The sequence below is a fragment of the Jaculus jaculus genome, chromosome 16 (genome assembly GCF_020740685.1).
Source record: "Jaculus jaculus isolate mJacJac1 chromosome 16, mJacJac1.mat.Y.cur, whole genome shotgun sequence".
Classification (NCBI taxonomy): domain Eukaryota; kingdom Metazoa; phylum Chordata; class Mammalia; order Rodentia; family Dipodidae; genus Jaculus; species Jaculus jaculus.
In genome coordinates, this window is record NC_059117.1 from 14,880,369 (window position 1) to 14,901,519 (window position 21,151).

The 21,151-nt window shown below is 45.6% G+C and overlaps 1 protein-coding gene across 4 annotated transcripts in view; it reads right to left on the reverse strand.

Annotated features, from left to right (window-relative positions):
* Ube2d4 (ubiquitin conjugating enzyme E2 D4 (putative)) overlaps positions 1-19,683 on the reverse strand; it is a 29,888-nt gene extending 10,205 nt beyond the window's left edge. For 3 of the 4 annotated variants that reach the window (XM_004652898.2, XM_045136053.1, XM_045136056.1), the window contains exons 1-4: positions 19,592-19,683; positions 17,639-17,702; positions 4,505-4,536; positions 4,332-4,409 (exon numbers count right to left, since the gene is read on the reverse strand). In XM_004652898.2, the coding sequence (XP_004652955.2) occupies positions 4,332-4,409; positions 4,505-4,536; positions 17,639-17,702; positions 19,592-19,615 (198 nt within the window). In that variant the 5' untranslated portion in view covers positions 19,616-19,683. Of the gene's footprint in view, positions 1-4,331; positions 4,410-4,504; positions 4,537-10,267; positions 10,419-17,638; positions 17,703-19,591 lie in introns of all 4 variants that reach the window. The other variant, XM_045136054.1, reaches the window with a different exon arrangement.
* Positions 19,684-21,151: the final 1,468 nt, after the last annotated feature.

The window sequence follows — 21,151 nt, forward strand, 5'->3', positions numbered from 1 at the left end:
CAGAGCAACAGAGCGATTCTCCACCCTTGCTAAAAGCTGGAAAGGTTTCCAGGACACTTACCATGTTTAACTTTGATTTTTTGTTGTTGTTGTTTTGTTTTTCGAGGTAGGGTCTCACTCTGGTCCAGGCTGACCTGGAATTAACTCTGTAGTCTCAGGGTGGCCTTGAACTCACGGCGATCCTCCTACCTCTGCCTCCCGAGTGCTGGGATTAATAACTTTGATTTTAAACACCTAGGCACTTGTTGCCTCTGTTGTAACAAGTTAACTCAAAATGGATCTTTGCACACTGGCACAAGCAAGCACAGTGCTAACAACAATGGCTGAAGGTCTGATCTGAACCAAGCCATGGACATTAACCTGGACTGTCCTTAACTTCTGATCCTTCAGCAAATGCTGGAATTACAGGTGTATCCCACCATGCCAGCTTCTTGCCTCTTACCATCTAGGCCCACAATGAGCACTATGAAATACACAGTTATACAACAAAATCTGTTCTTTCAACATAAAAGATGGATCATACACAAACTCCCCCCCCCCTTTTTTTTGGTTCTTCAAGGTAGGGTTTTGCTCTAGCACAGGCTGACCTGGAATTCACTATGTATTCTCAGGGTGGCCTTGAATTCATGGCGATCCTCCTGTCTCTGCCTCACGAGTGCTGGGATTAAAAGCGTGTGTCACCACACCTGGCTGAAGCACACACAAACTTAAAGAAAAAAAAAAGCAAGGAGCTAGAGAGAGAGTTCATTTGGTAAAGTGCTTGTCTCACAAGCATGAGGACCTAAGTTAAATCCCCCAAATTTTTGTAAAGTACAGCAGTGTGTGCTTGTAATTACAGTGCTGGGGAGGCAGAGACAGAAAGATCACTGGCTAGCTAGTCTAGCCTAATCAGCAAGCTCTAGGCCAATGAGAGATCCTGTCTCAAAAAAAGGTGGGTGAAATTGGGCACAGTGGTGAACACTTTTAATCCCAGCACTGGGGAGGCACAGGTAGGAGGATCGCTGAGAGTTCAAGGCCACCTTGAGTCTTCATAATGAATTCCAGGTCAGCCTGGGCTCCAGTGAGAATCTTCCTCAAAAAAATAAATAAATAAATAAAATAAAATAGTGACATTCCTAAGGAACAGCACCTGAGGTTGTCCTCTGGCCCCCACCCCACATGTATGTGTGCACATGTGCACACACACCCACACATACAGGAGCAAGCATACATGCATACACATACACACACTGTGTAGCTCAATTGGCAGAGTTCTTGGTTAACATGCATGAACGTCTGGGTTAATTCCTAGCATTGCATAAAACCAGGTATGGTGTCACACACCTATATTCCTAGCACTCAGGTGGATCAGAAGTTCAAGGTCATACACAGTGAGTTTGAGGTAAGCTGGAGCTACATGAGACCCTGTCAAAAAGAAAGAAAGGGCTGGGCATGATAACATACATCTTTAACCCCAGCACTCAGGAAGCAGAGGTAGGAGGCTCTCTGAGTTCAAGATTAGCATTTGCATGTCAGCACGGGTGACAGGGAGTATGTCCTGTTGGTTCCATCTCAATACTTCCGAGTCTTCCTCTTTTTCCTGTCTCATGCCAGGCCTGTGCTAGGGTCCTTGCCTAACTTCTGCACACAATGACAGCATGATCCTGACAGCATTTAGGTCTTTGCAAGTTGCTCATGCCAGCCCGTTGGTTCATGCCCAAACAATGCCCACGTAGACCCCGCTGCACTGAAGAAAATGGCTTGCTCTCTCGGGGTGGGCTCTGTAGGCACCTCCCTGTTTGAAGCTATGCAGTTTCCCTTCACTAGAGCAATCTCCCTGGCCAGCTGGCTCTTGCTGCCAGCCACTGCTCATGTTTCCCCTCAGCACCAACTAGCTCATGCATCCTTAATGGGACTGTGAGACTCACAGAGACAAGCTATGCCCACAAATGAGTATGTGCAGGCTGGTGGGAGCCGTCCCACGCTGGGGCAAGACAAGCGTCAGACAAGCCATCCCAGCAGCGCACCTGACACAGAAAGCAGCGGCCCACACCTCTCCTGCCAGTGCACTGCTTGAGGCTCCACTGACCGATGTGCATGTGAGAGGCAAACAAATGCCTGATATCCTTTTAACTTAGTAAAATAAACTTTCCCTTTTTTAAAAAAAAAATATTTATTTTAAAGAGAGAGAAGTAGAGAGAATATGGGCATGCCAAGGCCTCTAGCCACTGAAAATGAACTCCAGATGCATGCAGCACCTTGTGCATCTGGCTTTAGCTTTATGTGGGCACTGGGGAATAGAACTGGGTCCTTTGGCTTTACCAGCAAGTTCCTTAACTGCTAAGCCATCTCTCAGCCTAAAATAAAGTTACTTTTTAGGAGTCTATACCAGGTGGCTAACCTTGGCATTCTCCATCATGTGGGGGAGCAGTCTTGGGCATTGTAGGGTGCTTAACCTTCACTTGATACCCAGAGTATTACCCCCATCCCCGGGGCAGAAACAAAATCACCTCAGCTACGACCTCTGTCATAGACCTTAAGTAGGGGAATATAAAAAAGGAAACTAGGAGATGGCGTAGCGGTTCAGCCCTTGCCTTTGAAGCCTAAGGACCCCGGTTCAATTCTCCAGGACCCACGTTAGCCAGATGCACAAGGGGGCGCACACATTTGGAGTTCGTTTGCAGTGGCTGGAAGCCCTGGTGCGCCCATTCTCTCTCTTTTTCCCTCTTTCTCTGTTGCTCTCAAATAAATAAAAATAATTAAAAAAAAAAAAAAAAAGAAAGGAAACTAGAGCCAGGTGTGGTGGCTCATGCCTTTAATCTCAGCACTCAAGAGGCAAAGGTAGGTGGATTGCCATGAGTTCAGGGCCACCCTGAGATCAAATAGTGAATTCCAGGTAAGTGTGGGCTAGCGTGAGACCCAACCTTGAAAAAAAATCAAAAAACAAAACAAAACTGTGACTCCACAAGCTAGAGAGATGGCTCAGCAGCTAAAGTGCTTGCCTGCAAAGCCTAAGGACCCAATGATTTCCCATTACCCATTTAACACCAGAAGTACAAGGTGGCACATGTGTCTGGAGTTCACCTGCAGTGGCTAGAGGTTCTGGAGTGACCATGGTTTCTCTTTCTGTCTGCCTCTTTCTCCTTCTCTCTCAAATAAATTAAAAAAAAAAAAAAGTGACTTCAATGCCAGATGTCATGGCACATGCCTTTAATCCCAGCACTTAGGAGGCAGAGCTAGGAAAATCACTATGAGTTCAAGGCCACCCTGAGACTACATATTTCCAAGTCAGCTTGGGCTACAGAGAGACCCCACCTCGAAAAACAAAAAACAAGCAAACAAAAAGTGACTTCAGGGCTGGGGAGATGGCTTACTATTTAAAAAAGTGCTTTCTCATAAAGCCTGACAGCCCGGATTTGATCCCCCAATACCCACATAAAGCCAGATACACAAGTGCATGCATCTGGAGTCATTTGCAATGTTAAGAGGTCCTACCACTGAGGCAGGACGACGGCCACGAGTTCAAGGCTATCCTGGGCTATATAGTGAGTTCCAGGCCAGCCTGGACTATAAAATGAAACCTGTCTCAAAACAAAAAAAGAAAGGGGGGCTATGGAGATGGCTTAGTGGTTAAGGCTCTTGCCTGCAAAGCCAAAGGACCTAGTTTTGATTCCCTAGGACCCACATAAGCCAGATGCACAAGGTAGTGCATACGTCTGGAGTTCGTCTGCAGTGGCTGGAAGCCCTGGTATGCCCATTCTCTTGCTCGCTCCCTCTCTCTCTCTCTCAGACAAATAAATTAAATATATATATATATTTAAAAAAGAGGCCCTAGCATACCCATTTTGTTCCCCTCCCTCCCTCCCTCCTTCCCCCCCCCCACTCTCACTCCCTGAGAATTTTTTTAAAAAGTGACTTCAGTAAGGAACTCATTTACCATACTGGTCCTTGCTCATATTAGGGATTAATTCTAAAAAATCCAGGGTTTAAAGTTCTAAAAAAAATAAAAAATAAAAAAGCCAGGGTTTAAAGTTCTTTTTTTTTTCTTGGTTTTTCGAGGTAGGGTCTCACTCTAGCCCAGGCTGACCTGGAATTCACTATGGAGTCTCAGGGTGGCCTCAAGCTCACAGGCGATCCTCCTACCTCTGCCTCCCAAGTGCTGGGATTAAAGGCATGCACCACCATGCCCAGCTCAAGGTTTAACGTTCTAACAGGCTGTAACCATGGAGTTGGAATGACAGGCCTTGGGAAAAGGCAAACACATACAGCTCTCTTTACCTGTGACCTGAAAAGGCCCCTTCATCACAATCTGTCCTTTGTCCAAATATCAGGGCAGTTGAGGGCAGCCTCACCTTTGGGGGTTTGAAAGGATAATCTGTAGGAAAGTGGATGGTCAGGAAAAAAACACCTCCTTGGTATGGACTGTCACTCTGGAAGGACAAGACAGAGGAGGAGATCAATGCCTGTGGTTGGCAGAAATTACAAGAAGCAAGCTTAGAGCTGTGTGCACAGAAGCACTACTTACCGGGCCCATGATGGTGGCCTGCCAGTGGAACACTACAAGACAAAAGAGAGACAAACATGTGAGCGACCTCTCAACAAATACATCTGCTCTACTGAAAGCGTGCTGCTAACTTGAGAGCACAATTTCATACAAGACTGCCTCACTTGTGATTATCAATGCAAGTCTGGGGCTTTCAAAACCACTCTCAGCCAGGCATGGAAGTGTACGCCTTTAATCCCAGTACTGATAAGGCAGTCATAGGAGAAATGCCATGAGTTCAAGGCCACCCTGAGACTACATAGTGAATTAATTCCACCTTGTGCATCTGGCTTACATGGGTCCTGGGGAATTAAACCTAAAACCTTTGGCTTTGCAGGCAAGCATTTTAATTGCTAGGGCATCTCTCCAGCCCTACATAGTGGATTCCACGTCAGCTTGGGCTAGAGTAAGACCCTACCTCAAAAAAAAAAAAAAAAAAAAAAAAAAAGTGCAAGAATCTACAAATCCCAGAGCTATTTACCCAGGGTTATAGTCTATTAACTAGTTAAACAGCAGAGGTGAACATCAAATGCAGAACTTCCATTATTCTCTCCTCATGAGGCCAGGATGTGGTACTTTCCGGTATCAATACGTAAGACTGCCAATTTACGATATTCATCTGCCTCCGTGCTCAGAGTTATTAACAGAAATCACCATGAACACATAATTGATGTGCTAAGCCACATCGTAGGCCTATTTAGCATGGCCAGTCCTCATTCCAAATCACATTTGGTGTGGATCAAAACCAAGACATTTCTACCAGATTAGTTATGTTGGAGAATACCTCTGAAATTGTGATGAAGGCCAGATCTTTTTTCAACATGACTAATTTTAGCTACAGAGGTCTCAGTGCTCTGCTTGTAGAGAAGTGTGCCTCAGCCGACTTTGGCCACTTGTGCTATTGCTCCTGATGGTTGCACCTCCTTCGTTCTTCCCTTGACTGTTTTAGAAGCTGTCTTCATAGATCTCTCAGATTGTGGGGATTCCTTGGTGCCACTGCCAGCAATGTCCTCTCACTCATGCCATCAAGCAGTATTCTGTGCTCTGGGAACTTAGACAAAGCAAGACGAGGAACTCCTTTTCTTCTCCTACAGGTTCACATTGCATTTCATAGTCTCTCCAGGGTCTTGGGTTACTTTTACTGCTCTGCTCAAGCTCAGAGCAAAGCTGTGTGGTCAGCAAGGCAGCCCTGAGTGGAGTAAATCTCATTTTCAAGGCTCCCAAGTCATAGTAGTGCTCCAGGAAAATGGACTCCAAAGCCTTTGTGGAAAATGTCTTTTCACCTATAAGACCACCTAGGATTTTTTATCCTCCCCACCCCCAAAGTAGGGTCTCACTATAGCCCAGGCTGACCTGGAATTCACTATGCGGTCTCAGGGTGGCCTTAAACTCACAGCAATGCTCCTACCTCTGCCTCCCGCGTGCTAGGATCAAAGGCGTGTCACACCACACCAGGCCAGGAGTTTTAATTCTTATTTATTTATTTAACAGAGAGGGAGAATAGGCGCACCAGGGCCTCTAGCCACTGCAAACGAACACCAAATGCATGTGCCACCTTGTGCATCTGGTTAACATGGGTCCTGGGGAATCAAACCTGGGTACTTTGGTTTTGAAAGCAAACACCTTAACCACTAAACAATCCCTCCAGTCCCTGGGTTTTTTATTCTTTTTTCTTTTTTTTTTTAAATTTTTTATTTATTTATTTGAGAGCGACAGACACAGAGAGAAAGACAGGTAGAGGGAGAGAGAGAGAATGGGCACGCCAGGGCTTCCAGCCTCTGCAAACGAACTCCAGACGCATGCGCCCCTTGTGCATCCCTTTATATTCCCTTTATATCTTATTCCTAGCTTACTGGCTGTTGCAGTCAGGTTCACAATGCTGGTAGGAATCACCCAACCAAAAGCAGCTTGTGGGAAAAAAAGAGGTTTATTTTGGCTTACAGGCTTGATAGGTAAGCTCCATGATGGCAGTGAAAACAATGCTATGTGCATAGGGTGGACATCATTCCCTGGCCAACATGAGGTGGACCATAGTAACAGGAGAGTGTGCCAAACATTGGCATGGGGAAACTGGCTATAATACCCATATGCCTGGCTCCAACAATACACTCCCTCCACGAGGCATTAATTCCTAAATCTCTATCAGCTGGGGATCTAGCATTCAGAACACCTAAGTTTATGGGGACACCTGAATCAAACTACCACATTCTGTCCCTGGCCCCCATGAACTATTAACCATCCATGATGTAAAATGTAATGCATTCAGTCCAACTTTCAATATCCCCATAGTTTTTATCAATTCCAATGATGTTCATACATCCCTATATTCCAAGATCTTTTAATTGAGTTATAATACCAAAAAATAACCTCAAAAAAACCATAACGGCACAAAATAAACATTCACACCGCAAAAGATGGCATAGCAAAGAAATACTCAAGCAATACATGATTTAAACAGGGCAAACCCCAAACTGTGTAGCTCCAAGTCCAACAACTCTAGCCAGGACAATTCTCCAAGTCTAATAATTCTAACCAGCAATAAGTCTCTGGAGCTCCAATTCAGCCCCTCCAGATAGGGTACTCACAGTCCTGGAAAACTTCATTGGGGCCAGCAGCTTTCCTTAGCAGCCATCTCGTGGTCCCAGCATCTCCAGTGGGTCTCCACTACAATCCACGGTTCATCCTCATAGCCCCATGGGGTCTCCATACAGGCAACCAGCAAACCTGTTTCACACTGCCCATGGCCATTTCCAAAACACAAGACCGTGTTGCAAACTCAATGATCCTCTCTTTCCTGCATTTCTCATACTCCACAATACCAGGTAGGGTGCCAATCTGTTAATCCAGGGGGGAATAAAGCAGACTTTGAAGAACAGGAGACTCATTGAGCACTCAGGCCCCTTCAAGAGAGTCTAAATTCTTTTTGTTTTTGTTTTTTTTTTTTTGGTTTTTCGAGGTAGGGTCTCACTCTGGCTCAGGCTGACCTGGAATTCACTATGTAGTCTCAGGATGGCCTTGAACTCTCGGTGATCCTCCTACCTCTGCCTCCCGAGTGCTGGGATTAAAGGCGTGTGCCACCACGCCCGGCTTAAATTCTTCCTTTTGCCCTGATGAAGGTCAGCTGGCCCAATCTCAAAGGTTGTAATCTCTCAATTGCAGATGAATGGGCAGCAGTTCACCCATAGATTTTCTTTCTGTGCCATATCCCTCAGCTCATACCAGTTTATTTCTATGCAAAGCAATCCTGCACAACTTCTTAAGCAGGCATAACAGCAAGCTTCGCATACAAACTGCTAGCCCAGTCCAAGCAAAGGTCTTCCTCACCCTCATAAGCCAAACCATAGTTCTTACTGCATTCAGGTTTTGTAGCTCTGACCAGAATAGTCAATTAAGCTGGACTTACAGCACTGCAAAACATCTCTTAGGCCAAGGTTTCAAATCCTTCTACATTCCTCTTGAAAATCAGCTCCAAAAGGCCCAAGTCACACAGTCAGGTATCTAGCAGCAATCTCACTCCTTGGTACCACTTTACTGTTGCAGTCAGGTTCGCATTGCTGGTAGAAATCAACCAACCAAGAGCATCTTGTGGACCATAGCAACAGGAGAGTGTGCCAAACACTAGCATGGGAAACTGGCTATAAGACCCATATGCCCAGCCCCAACAATACACTCCCTCCAGGAGGCATTAAGTCCCAAATCTCCATCAGCTGGGAATCTAGCATTCAGAACATCGAAGTTTATGGGGGACACCTGAATCAAACTACCACACTGGCCTATGCTACTGAGTTTTCTTCCTACTCACACAGAAGTCCAGTCATTTGTAGCTAGGATGCACATATGAGAGAGAGCATGTGATGTTTGGTTTTCTGGGCCTGGGTTACCTTACTTAGTATAATCCTTTCCAGATCCATTCATTTTCCTGCAAATTTCATAACTTCATTTTTCTTTACTGCTGAGTAGAACTCCATTGTATACATGTGCCACATCTTCATTAGGGTTTTTATTCTATTTTTTTGTTTTGTTTTAAAAAACTTTATTTTATATTTTATTTTATTTATTTATTTATTTGAGAGCGACAGACACAGAGAGAAAGACAGATAGAGGGAGAGAGAGAGAATGGGCGTGCCAGGGCTTCCAGCCTCTGCAAACGAACTCCAGACGCGTGCGCCCCCTTGTGCATCTGGCTAACGTGGGACCTGGGGAACCGAGCCTCGAACCAGGGTCCTTAGGCTTCACAGGCAAGCGCTTAACCACTAAGCCATCTCTCCAGCCCTAGGGTTTTTATTCTTAAGAAGATTTGTCTATATGGCTTTGTGATAGGTGCTGAATTAGCCCAAGGTATCAGGCCTGCTTCTGTCCTGGGTTTCCTATCACCTGTTCAAATACTCCATAGGCTTACCACACATCAGTTGGACAGGGAAAAGCATCAGCATATGTGCACAAGGACTGAAGAAAAGTTTTCTGCCCAGCGTGGTGGTGCACACCTTTAATCCCAGCACAGGGAGGCAGAGGTAGGAGGATCGCTGTGAGTTCTAGGCCAGCCTGAGCCTACAAAGTGACTTCCAGGTCACCTGGGCTAGAGTGAGACCTTACCTTGGAAAATTAAAGAGAGAGAGAAGTTTCCTAACATACTAAGGAAGCCCAAAGGCAGCCAAGCAGCCCACAAATGTTTCTCAAATTTTCAATAAAATGCTCACTTGTAACACTGATGCCTGGAGCTGATGAAAAGTAACACTCCTTTCGCTTCTGATTGTTTTTATTCCATCTCATGCTAATTATTTAGGGTTTAGTTGTTTGTAGTACTGGGGATCAAATTCAAGGCTGCCTTTTTTTTTTTTTTTTTTTTTTTTTTTTTTTTTAGGTAGGGTCTCACTCTAGCTCGGGCTGACCTGGAATTTACTATGTAGTCTCAGGGTGGCCTCAAGCTCATGGGGATGGGAAAATTATTTTGGAAGAGAAAAACAAAATCTCAATGGCTCCAGATGGCAATGGTGGCCTCTACTGGGCTCTTGCAGCCCAGAACATTGTGGAAGACATGGAGCAAAGAAGAATCTGGAGCATTCATGTCTACTGTGTGGACAACATTCTGGTGAAAATGGCAGATCCGCGGTTCATTGGATCTTTGCATTAAGAAAATAGAAGACTGTGGAGCAAAGGTGGTAGAGAAAACGAACCCACAGAACCAGTTGGAGTGGTTTGCTGAGTGGAAGGAGTATACCAAGTGGTAGAATATAGTGAGATCTCTTTGGCAATGGCTCAAAAATGAAGCTCAGACGGACGACTGCTGTTCAATGCTGGAAACACTGTTAGTCATTTCTTCACTGCACCACTTCTGAGAGACACTGTCATGTTTGTTGCAACACTATGTAGCGTAAAAGAAGCTGCCTTATGTGGATTTGCGGGGCAGTTAATTAAACCAGATAAACTAAATGGAATAAAGATAGAAAAAATTGTCTTTGGCATCTCCCAGTTTGTGGTGGATGAAGTGTTATGGGAAGAGGAGTTCTGCCTGCTCAAGAATGCAGTTAGGAAGAGCAGTGTGGACTGAAGAGCAGGGGCTCTCCATGTTGCCTCTAGGCCTTCAGTGCCAGATTGGGACTGCTGAGGCATACAGCCTGGTGGACTGACTCTCAGGCCTGTAATCTGCTATTGTTGGACTGTCGTAAACTAATCTAATAAATTCCCTTTCAATAAAAAAAAAAAAAAAAAAAAAGAATGCAGTCAGAACAGGAAGGACAGCCCTACCACTGCCAGGCATGCTCTGCTGTCTCTTCATCACTGCTGGGTCCTCAATGCAGGGACTACTTCATAGATGAAACCGGCTCTCGCCTCCCAGCAATTCCCTGCTTGAAGGATGTACCAATCCAGTGTGAAATCTCTCCCCTTATCTCTTATGCTGGAGAAGGAACAGAAAGTTACGTGGCCAGTAAAGAATCCCATGTACCTTTAATCATTGATGAGAATGGAGTCCATGAGCTGGTCAAAAATGGCCTATGAGGGCTGGAGAGTTGGCTTAGCAGTTAAGCGCTTGCCTGTGGAGTCTAAGGACCCCAGTTCGAGGCTTGATTCCCCAGGACCCACGTTAGCCAGGTGCACAAGGTGGCAGACATGTCTGGAGTTCGTTTGCTGGAGGCCCTGGTACACCCATTCTCCCCCCCCGCCCCCGCCTTTCTCTCTCTGTCTGTTGCTCTCAAATAAATAAAAATGAGCAAATAAAATATTTTAAAAATGGCCTATGAACCATAGACCACATACATTCTTCCACAATAGAAAAAAGCTTTTTTCCAGGTCAGCCTGGGCTAGAGTGAGACCCTACTTCGAAAAACCAAAAAAATAAAAAGCTTTTATTTATTTATTTTTGGTTTTTTGAAGTAGGATCTCACTCTAGCCCAGGCTGATATGGAATTCACTGTGTAGTCTCTGGGTGGCCTTGAACTCACAGCGATCCTCCCACCTCTGCCTCCCAAGTGCTGCGATGAAAGGCGTGTGCCACCATGCCCAGTGCATAGCTTTTATTTTTGGTAGATCAACTGTGAACTGACAGGACCTCTCCTGGAAGACATTCACAGGATTTCTTTTTTTTTTTTTTTTTTTTCCTAGGTAGGGACTCACTTTAGCCCAGGCTGACCTGGAATTTACTATATAGTCTCAGGGTAGCCTTGAACTCATGTAATCCTCCTACCTCTGCCTCCAAGTGCTGGGATTAAAGGTGTGTAACACCACGGCTGGCTTATTTTTTTTAACTGTGTAATTTTTTTTCAAGCCAAGGAAAACATTGGCCACCCAGGAGATTTCCTATACATTGACTGTGGTTGGGATGTTCAACATGACTTTACTTGGAGCTGAAAACATTTGTTTTTGAAGTTGTACATATTAACAAGAAGTCATTACACATGTCAGGTTTCTATGGTACTAAAAATTTATATTGTCAAGCATTAATTTTTTAAAGAAAATAAATGGACAACAAAATAAAATTATCTTCTTGTTTAAAAAAATACAGAGTGGGGGCTGGAGAGATGGCTTAGCTGTTAAGGCTTTTGCCTGCAAAGCCAAAGGACCCAGGTTCAACTCCCCAGGACCCATATAAGCCAGATGCACAAGGGGGCACATGCATCTGGAGCTCATTTGTAGTGGCTGGAGGCCCTGAGCGCCCATTCTGTCTCTTTCTCTCTCAAATAAATAAATAAAATTAAAAATATTTTTAAAATGCAGAGTGGGGCTGGTGAGATGGCTTAGTGGTTAAGGTACTTGTCTGCAAAGCTTAAGGACCCAGGTTCTATTTCCCAGGACCCATATGTGTGTGTGTGTGTGTGTGTGTGTGTGTGTGTATGCATATAATATATATATATAAAATAAGTCTATTAAACATTTTTTTTGATGAAGTATTACAAAATAACTGCCCACAAGGAGTAAGTTAGGTTAAGGTACTTGCCTGCAAAGCCTGACAATCCAAGTTTGATTCCCCAGTATCCATGTAAAGCCAGATGCACAAAGTAGCGCATGCATCTAGAGTTTGTTTGCAGCAACTAGAGGCCCTGGCATACCCATTCTCTCTGTCTGTCTCTCTTCTATCTCTCTCTGCTTGCAAATAATAAAAATATTTTTTTAAAAATAAAGAAAAAAGCCAGGTGTGGTGACACAAATCTTTAATCCTAGCACTCGGGAGGCAGAGGTAGGAGGATCGCCATGAGTTTAAGGCCACCGTGAACAGAGTGAATTCCAGGTCAGCCTGGGCTATAGTGAGACCCTACCTCGAAAATCAAATAAAAGAAAAATAAAGAAAAAATGTTCAAGTTTATTATTTGAGAGAGAGACAGAGAGAGAACTGAGGGCTCACCACATAACCCAGCCTGACCTTAAACTTGTAATCCCCCTGTCGTAATCTTCCCTTAAGTGCAGAATACAGGTATATACCTCTGACACCTGGCCAGTTACACAACTTTTAAGCATATAATTTATTGGCATTATATGCATTTACTGTTTTATACTTCTAAATATGAAGGGTATATTTCTCTGTTCCCCCTCTCTGTGGTTTTTTTCTTGTTGTTGTTGTTTTGTTTTTGAGGTAGGGTCTTACTCTAGCCCAGACTGACCTGGAATTCACTATGTAGTCTCAGGGTGGCCTCGGCGATCCTCCTACCTCTGCCTCCCAAGTGCTGGGATTAAGGGCATGTGCCACCACGCCTGGCATTAAATATGTGTGTGAGTAGAAATATTTTCTTTTTTAGTGTGTATAGCATTGTATGTGGTGTGCACATGTATATGTACAGATGATACATGAGCATGGAGGCCAGACCAGGTGGTCAAGTATCCCCTAAGACTCCTCCATCTTCCAGAGAGAGGGTCTCTCACTCAAGTTGGAGCTTCTCTTTTTTTTTTTTCTTCAGCTAGATTGGCTGAGCAGTGAGCTCCAGTGATCTTCCTGTCTCTGTCCTTTTGAGTCCTATGATTACAAGCATGTGTAATCATACCCAACTTTTTTTTTTTTAATATTTTTTTGTCAGTTTTATTTCTTTATTTGAGAGTGACAGAGAGAGAGGGAGAGAAAGAGACACAGATAGAGAGGGAATGGGCGCGCCAGGGCTTCCAGCCACTGCAAATGAACTCCAGACGCGTGCGCCCTCTTGTGCATCTGGCTAACGTGGGTCCTGGGGAATCGAGCCTCGAACCGGGGTCCTTAAGCTTCACAGGCAAGCGCTTAACCACTAAGCCATCTCTCCAGCCCATACCCAACTTTTTAAGTAGGTCCTGGGGATCAAACTCAAAACACTCATGTTTGTGTAGCAAGTGCTCTTACCCACTAAGCTAACTCCCTAGTCCTAATACTTGTCAATTTCATTCTTGTTTGTTTCACTTACCAGCTGTCAAGATTCATCCATCCTGTACTGTGTCAGGACTAAGTTGTATTTGGCCACTCATCTGTTGATACGCACTTGGGTTATTCCCATCGTTTGGATGCTTTCAATTCTTTGGTATGTAGATTATAAAACCCTTAACATGTTTTTCCTACAGCTACAATGCACAGAAAAGAGGGCCATCCCAGAGCCAAGTAGCCCATGAGTGGAGGTGATGCTAGTGCTGGGCAGCTCAGCTTCAGCTAGCCAGCAGTGAGGTGACAGAGGGCTGGCCACAGCTGCTTTTCTAGTTTTCCCACAGTGAACTGCAGAAGCAGGATATTTACTAGGCACTACCCTCTCCCTGTGCAGAGACATGTACTCATCACTTGGATACCTGGTCAGACATCCCACTCACCAGCCTTCTTTCTGGCTTGACTTCCAGATACAGTCCTCTTAGAATAGCTGTGTAACACTTATACCAGTGCCCTAAGCCTGACTTAGTCAGATGTCAACATGTCTTGGGAAAAGCTGTCTTTCTCATGACTCACTAGAGCAAAGAGTGACTTCTGGCTATGTAGATTCCATTCTGAATATAACCTGACCAGCCACACTAAGGTGAACCTAGGACCTGAATTGAAAAAGCAATTCATAGCAGGCGTGGGGGTGAGGTAGTTTAAGGCTTACAAGGACCTCTAAAGTAAACTGAAAGTGCTTGTTGTTGGGCATGGTGGTGCATGCCTTTAACCCCAGCATTGGGGAGGCAGAGGTAGGAGGACTACATGAGTTCAAGGCCACCCGGAGACTACAGAATGAATTCCAGGTCAGCCTGGGCTAGAGGGAGACTCTATCTCAAAAAACTAAAAAAAAAAGTGCTTGTAAGGAGAAAATGTCCTTGGGTCTGTAAGAGAGAATCAGATCCTTCCCTATTTCTTTTCTCTAAAGAAGGACTCAAAGTCCAGACCTGGCTGAAGGCCAAAAATGTTAGAAGGGTCTAGTCTCTCCTTATCTCTTCTTCCCTAAAGGGAGTACTCTCTCCCTTAGAAGCCTGGAGGAGTGTCTGGACAGCTGGCATGAAGATTAGACCAACCAGCACAGTCCCCATCCAGTAAATTTCCATAAGATATTCTACTTTTAAAAAAGGGGGGAGAGGGGAGGCTGGAGAGATGGCTTACCAGTTAAGACCTTTACCAGCAAAGCCAAAGGACCTCAGCTCGATTCCCCAGGACCAAAAGATGCACAGGGGACACATGTGTCTGGAGTTCATTTGCAGGGGCTGGAGGCTCTGGCAAGCCCATTCTCTCTCCCACTCTCTGCCTCTTTCTCTCTCTCTCAAATAAATAAATAATAAAGTTAAAAAGGCGTGGGGCAGGCTGAAGAGGTGGCTCAGCATTTAAGGAGCTTGCCTACAAAGCCTAAGGATCATGCATCTGGAGTTCAGTTACAGTGGCTTGAGGCCCTGGAATGACCCTTTTTTTCTCTCTCTCCCTCTCTCATAAATAAGTAAAATTGCCGGGCGTAGTGGTACATGCCTCTAATCCCAGCACTCAGGAGGCAGAGGTAGGAGGACTGCCATGAGTTCGAGGGCACCCTGAGACTCCATAGTGAATTCCAGGTTAGCCTGGGCTAGAGTGAGACCCTACCTAGGAAAACCAAAAAAAAAAAAGTAAAATTATTTTTAAAAAAATGGCTAGAGAAGCCAGGCGTAGTGGCACATGCCTTTAATCCCAGCATTTGGGAGGCAGAGGTAGGAGGATCCTTGTGACTTCAAGGCTACCCTGAGACTACATAGAGAATTCCAGTTCAAGCCGGGCGTGGTGGTGCACACCTTTGATCCTAGCACTCGGGAGGCAGAGGTAGAAGGATTGCCGTGAGTTTGAGGCCACCCTGAGACTACGTAGTGAATTCCAGGTCAGCCTGAGCTAGAGTGAGACCCTACCTCGATAACCCCCCCCCCCAAAAAAAGAGAGAGAATTCCAGGTCAGCCTGGGCTAGAGTGAGACCCTGCCTCAAAAAACAAACAAACAAAAAAAAGGCTATAGAGATAGCTTGCTAGTGAAGGGTGCTTGCTTGCAAAGCCTGATGACTCTTATTAAGAAAAGATTCCAGGGCTGGAGAAATGGCTTAGTGGTTAAGGCACTTGTCTGCAAAGCCAAAGGACCTAGATTCAATTCCCCAGGACCCACATAAGCCAGATGCACAAGGTGGCTCATGCGTCTGGACTTCATTTGCAGTGGCTAGAGACCCTTGCGTGTTTATTCTCTCTCTATCTGCCTCTCTTAAATAATAGATGGTATTATGTGATCAGAAGAATAGAATAATGAGGGTGAAAAGGCCCAAGTGAGGTCAGGGGAAGAGATTGAGTAAAGGAAAGGTGGAGGGAGGGCTAATTAAAATCTAAGAGGATATAAATAAATCATATGGAAACCTACTTTTTTGGACAATGGAACACTCAGGAGCAGTAGATTGTTACTAGAAAACTTTCAGTGCCAGGGATGGAATACCTTCCAGTGAGTTGTTGGCCAGGGAGGTCCCCGACGTCCCCAAAACATTATGGGCCATTGCCAAGGGTCCTGGTTTCTAACCAGGAATAGATGGTAAAACACTATTGCTGAAGACTCCACATACTTGGGCTGCAAGGCCACTGAGAAATCCTGCTGGAACTAAGCTGATAACCTCCTCCACGTAGACCAGCTGACAGAAAGCTGGAAGAAGCTATTCTGCATGCAGCTTAATGGGAGAGAGAGAAATCACCAGCAAAGATACTCAACAGTGGACACTGCAAGCCTTATATTTGGTCAGCCAGGTCAAATGAACCAATGGGTACAATAGTGGCATGTCTGTTATGGTGTAAACCAACTGCCCTCTAATTGGACTGGAGGCCTGCTCCATGGAAGGGAATACATCCTTGATACTGAAAACCTACAACAGGGGTAGTCATGAGCCCTAGGGGTATAACATCTGCTGCTGTCTGGCTAAATGTATATATTATGCTTATCAAACTACCCAGTAAGCACTTCTCTTAATGTACATACCCATAAATTAATGTTACTCTCACTTTTGGTAGAGAACCTTCTCTTTTCAGATGGTAGTGACCTTGGGATGACTCAGAAGGCATCATGGTGCTGGAAAGAAGTGACAGAGGAGTGCTCAGCACTGAAATATCTCTATCACACCTTCCAAGGCTCAGGGTTCATTGCAGAAGAGGTGGCAGAAGGAATATAAGAGCCAAAGGAAGGGTAGGACTCCTTACAACGTGTTCCTCCAGACACAAAATGGTCTGCATACCCATGACCTCATAGTGCCTGACACTACCTACACAAGACCATCATAAGAGGAGGAAAAGGTCATGACATCAAAATAAAATAGAGACTGATTGAGAAGGGGAGGGGATATGATGGACAGTGTAGTTTCAAAGGGGAAAGTTGGGGGGGAGGGCATTACCATGAGATATTGTTTACAATCATGGAAGTTTTTAATAAAAAATTAATTAAAAAAAAAGATCCCAGTCAAAGACACAGGTAGGGTTTCTCACTTCTGGGATCTCTGCTTTAGTTCTATCATCTTTCCCTTTCTTAAGTTCTATTTAAATCTTTCTAAACTTCACCTTTCTAGTCTGTGGATTTATTTCATTCAATGAATTCATTAAGACAAGGACCTAAGGCTACTGAGTCAGTAGTTTCATGTGACCATGAATGTCCAGTAGTGTAACTCCTGAGTTACGACCAACCGAGACCCAATAAAGACTGCATCACACTCAAAGACACTCCACATTTCCATGAAAGAGGCACACCCCCCAGTGCTGGAGGGATGGCTTAGCGGTTAATGCCTTTGCCTGCAAAGCCAAAGGACCCAGGTTCAATTCCCCAAGACCCATGTTAGCCAGAATCACAAGGGTGCATATACATCTGGAATTCCTTTGCAGTGGCTGGAGGCCCTGGCGTGACCATTCTCGCTCTCTGTGAAATAAATTAGTTAATTAAAATATTTTTTTTAAAGTGACACACCCCTATAATCCTAGCTCTCTGGAGGCAGAGGCAGAAGGATCACAAGTTTAAGGCCAGTCTGGGCTACCTGATGTGTTCCAGGCCATTTTCAGCTACTTTGTGAAACACTGCTCCTAAATAAAACAAAGCAAAATCAGATAAAATGAAATTTATAAGCACATGAAAGGGAAACAACATATTAGATTTTTGCTCCAAGTGAGGGTACTAGGATGATCACACCCTGATAAATTTGGAGGCTTCAGTTCAAAGTTCCTGAAGCTTGGAAAAATACTTACAGTCATCACCCACAGGTCCTGCTGAACACTGGGCAGGAGGATCCCTCTGCAAGTCACTCAATTCCTAGAACAGAAGACAGTAGGTTAGGCTTATGTATGCATGGGGAGCTGCCTCTATACACTGGTAAACCATCTCTCCAGCCCAATTATAAAATTATAATTATAAAATTCTCTAAGCCCTGTTGTTTTTGTTTGTTTTTCGAGGTAGGGTCTCACTCTAGCTCAGGCTGACCTGGAATTCACTTAGTAGTCTCAGGGTGGCCTTGAACTCATAGTGATCCTCCTACCTCTGCCTCCCAAGTGTTGGAATTAAAAGACGTGAGCCACTATGCCCGGCTTTTTAAAAAATTCTTTTTTGTTTTTATTTATTTATTTGAGAGCGACAGAGAGAGAAAGAAAAAGGCAGCTACAGAGAGAGAGAATGGGCACACCAGGGCCTCCAGCCACTGCGAAGGAACTCCAGATGCGTGCACCCCCTTGTGCATCTGGCTAACATGGGTCCTAGGGAATCCACCCTGAACCGGGGTCCTTAGGCTTCACAGGCAAGCGCTTAAGCACCAAGCCATTTCTCCACCACCACCACCCTTTTTTTTAATGCAAGGTCTCACTCTATCCTAGGCTAACAGGGAATTCACTATGTAGTCTCATGTTGGTTTCAAACTCTGATCCTCTTTCCTCAGCCTCTCAAGTGCTGGGATTAAAGGTTTGTATCACCACACTTGCCTTCTCTTGTCTATATTTAATACTAAGCTTTCATCTAGTGTTCTGCCTCATTCCAACAGACAAACTCATTTTCAACTGCCTGGATAACAATTATGATATTCTTTTTTGTTTGTTTTTCGTGAGAGGGTCTCGCTGTAGTCCAGGCTGACCTGGAATTCACTATGTAGTCTCAGGGAGGACTTGAACTCATGACGATCCTCCTACCTCTGCCTCTGGAGTGCTGGGATTAAAGGCATCCGCCACCACGCCCGGCTTTATAATATTCTTTTTAAGTTAACTATTTTGCCAGAAACAAACTAAATCTACACACTTCCCCCACCTTGTGCATGTGGCTTTACTGGGGGATGAAACCTGGGTCTGTTGGCTTTGCAAACAAGCCTCTTAACGACTAAACCATCTCTCCAGCCCTCAACTAAATGCCTCTTAATTAAACTTCCAAAGTTACAAAGAAACCCAAATCAGGCTGTCTCCTGACCACCAGCTCGGGACCTTCCTTGCTATTCAGGGTGAGAGCTTTTTCTTCTCTTACCTATACTCTTTGTTGGATAAGGACTTAGGTTGGAGATTTCATCTAAGAATTCAAAATCCTGTGTTAATGCTATGTGAAAACGCGGGACACAAAACATAACTTATATTTAACGCTAAGCTAAAAATAAGAAGTAAAGCCGGGCGTGGCGGCGCAGGAGGATCTCGCTAAATTCGAGGCCAGCCTGAGACTACAGAGTGAGTTCCAGGTCAGCCTGGATTAGAGCGGTGATCCTACCTCGAAAAACAAAAATGACAACAAAGAGAGAAGTAGAAACACTAGCATGTTAACAAATGGTAAAGAGGACAGAACTGAATTTTTCTTTTCTAACAGGACTGAAACCAATTCCAGTGCCCTGAGTCTTGGGGTCTTTGTCACCCTTCCTCCCCCTGCGGAGCTCCTACGCATCCTGAGGACCCACCGGCACCCCTCCAAGTTCAGCCTCCTTTCCTTTGGAATCTCGCGCTCCGAGAGCACACGTGACCAGCCGCGTGACTCGCCACGTGAGCCGCCCCGCCCCGCCCCGCGCACGCGCCGACCCTCCTCAAGGCTGAGCTGGCGGCGGTTCCGCCGCGCAGTGCGTCAGGCGTCCGCGCTCCGCCGCTTCTCGGCCCCGGTGGCCGCGGCGCTGGAACCACGCCACTACCCTCCGAACGGCCAGCGAGCGGTAGAGTGGGAGACCCCTCGCGTCCGTCTACCCTCACCTTCTGGATCCGCTTCAGAGCCATCCTCCCCGCGGCGTGGGGCCCGGAGCCTAGGCCGGGCTGCCGGAGGCGGCCCGCGGCAGGCTCGGCCGCAGCGCTGCACGCCGGGAGCCGCCCTCTGCGCGTGCGCGCCGCGGAGCACTGTGGGGCCGTTGCTGTGCGCGGCGCGTCCACGCGCCGTCTTGAGAACGGGATCCTCGCTCGGTCCGTTCCTCGGGCCACCCGTGCCTTTCCGGGTGGCGCTGGCCGCTGGTCAGCAAGGGCCTGAGTGCCGTGACGCACGTACATGACTGCGCGAGGTGCCACGTGCCTTGCGCCCTGTCTCCACCCGGGCCCCTCCCCGCCTGTCACTTATTTCCTGAGGGTAGTGGTTGTCAACGCTGTAAGTATACGGTTTTATACATTATGGTCAGGAATGCTATAGCTCCTTCCCAATACATAGACATGCCTGTGCTAGATACACACACATATACATGCAGGAGTCTGGAGAACTGTGTATTTATAATTTGGCTTTTCAAGGTAGGGTCTCGCTCTAGCCCAGGCTGACCTGGAATTCACTGTGTAGTCTTAAGGTGGCCTCGAACTCACGGCGATCATACTACTTCTGCCTCCTGAGTACTGGCATTAAAGTTATATGCTACCACGCCCAGTGAGACTTGCATTTTCTTCTTTTTTTTTAAATTGAGGTAGGGTCTCACTCTAGCCCAGTCTGACCTGGAATTCAGTATGTTGCCTCAGGGTGGCCTCTAACTCTTGGTGATCCTCCTACTTCTGCCTCTAGAATACTGGGCTTAAAGGCGTGAGCCACTACTGCCAGATAAGAACTGCATTTTCTAGCAGTACTTAAAGTGGTTTTGATATGCCACCAAAGTTGAGACTCACAGACCAAAACTGATTATCTCAGACTAAATTTTTCCAAGATCTGGATGTCTAGGACTAAAAGATTATGAACTAATTGCTGTGTTATGAAATCAGTTTATTTTATTTATTTGAGAGAGAGGAAGAGACAGAGAAAGAGAGAATGGGCGTGCCAGGGCCTCCAACCACTGCAAACAAACTCCAGACCCATGCACCCCATTGTGCATCTGGCATATGTGGGTCCTGGGCAATCAAACCTGGATTCTTAGGCTTTGCAGGCAGATGCCTTAACCGCTAAGCCATTTTCTCAGCCCCAAAATCAGTTTTATCAGATTGCAGCCAACCTTCACACCATGGAGCACAATAGAATAAATTTCAGTCTCCTACAACTCATATTGTCAGGGTAAGAATCTGTTACCATGCATAGATGATAGGATTTTTTTTTCTCTAGACAGATCCACTTCCATGCCAGCCTCCCTGCTGCTAGGGTCTGGGCAGCATGAATGGGCTGCCTGAAGCTAGCTGCTGTGGCCTTGGTCACAGCACTGTGCTGGAGACTGTTCTCTGTGCTGGTGCACCAGAGCGCTGTGTGGGGAATTCAGGAACCTCATAGAGGATGCTAATACAATTGCTCTAGGACAGTTGTCTGGCTAGCCAGGACATAAGGTCAGTCATATGTGTGAATCAGGATTTAAAATGATG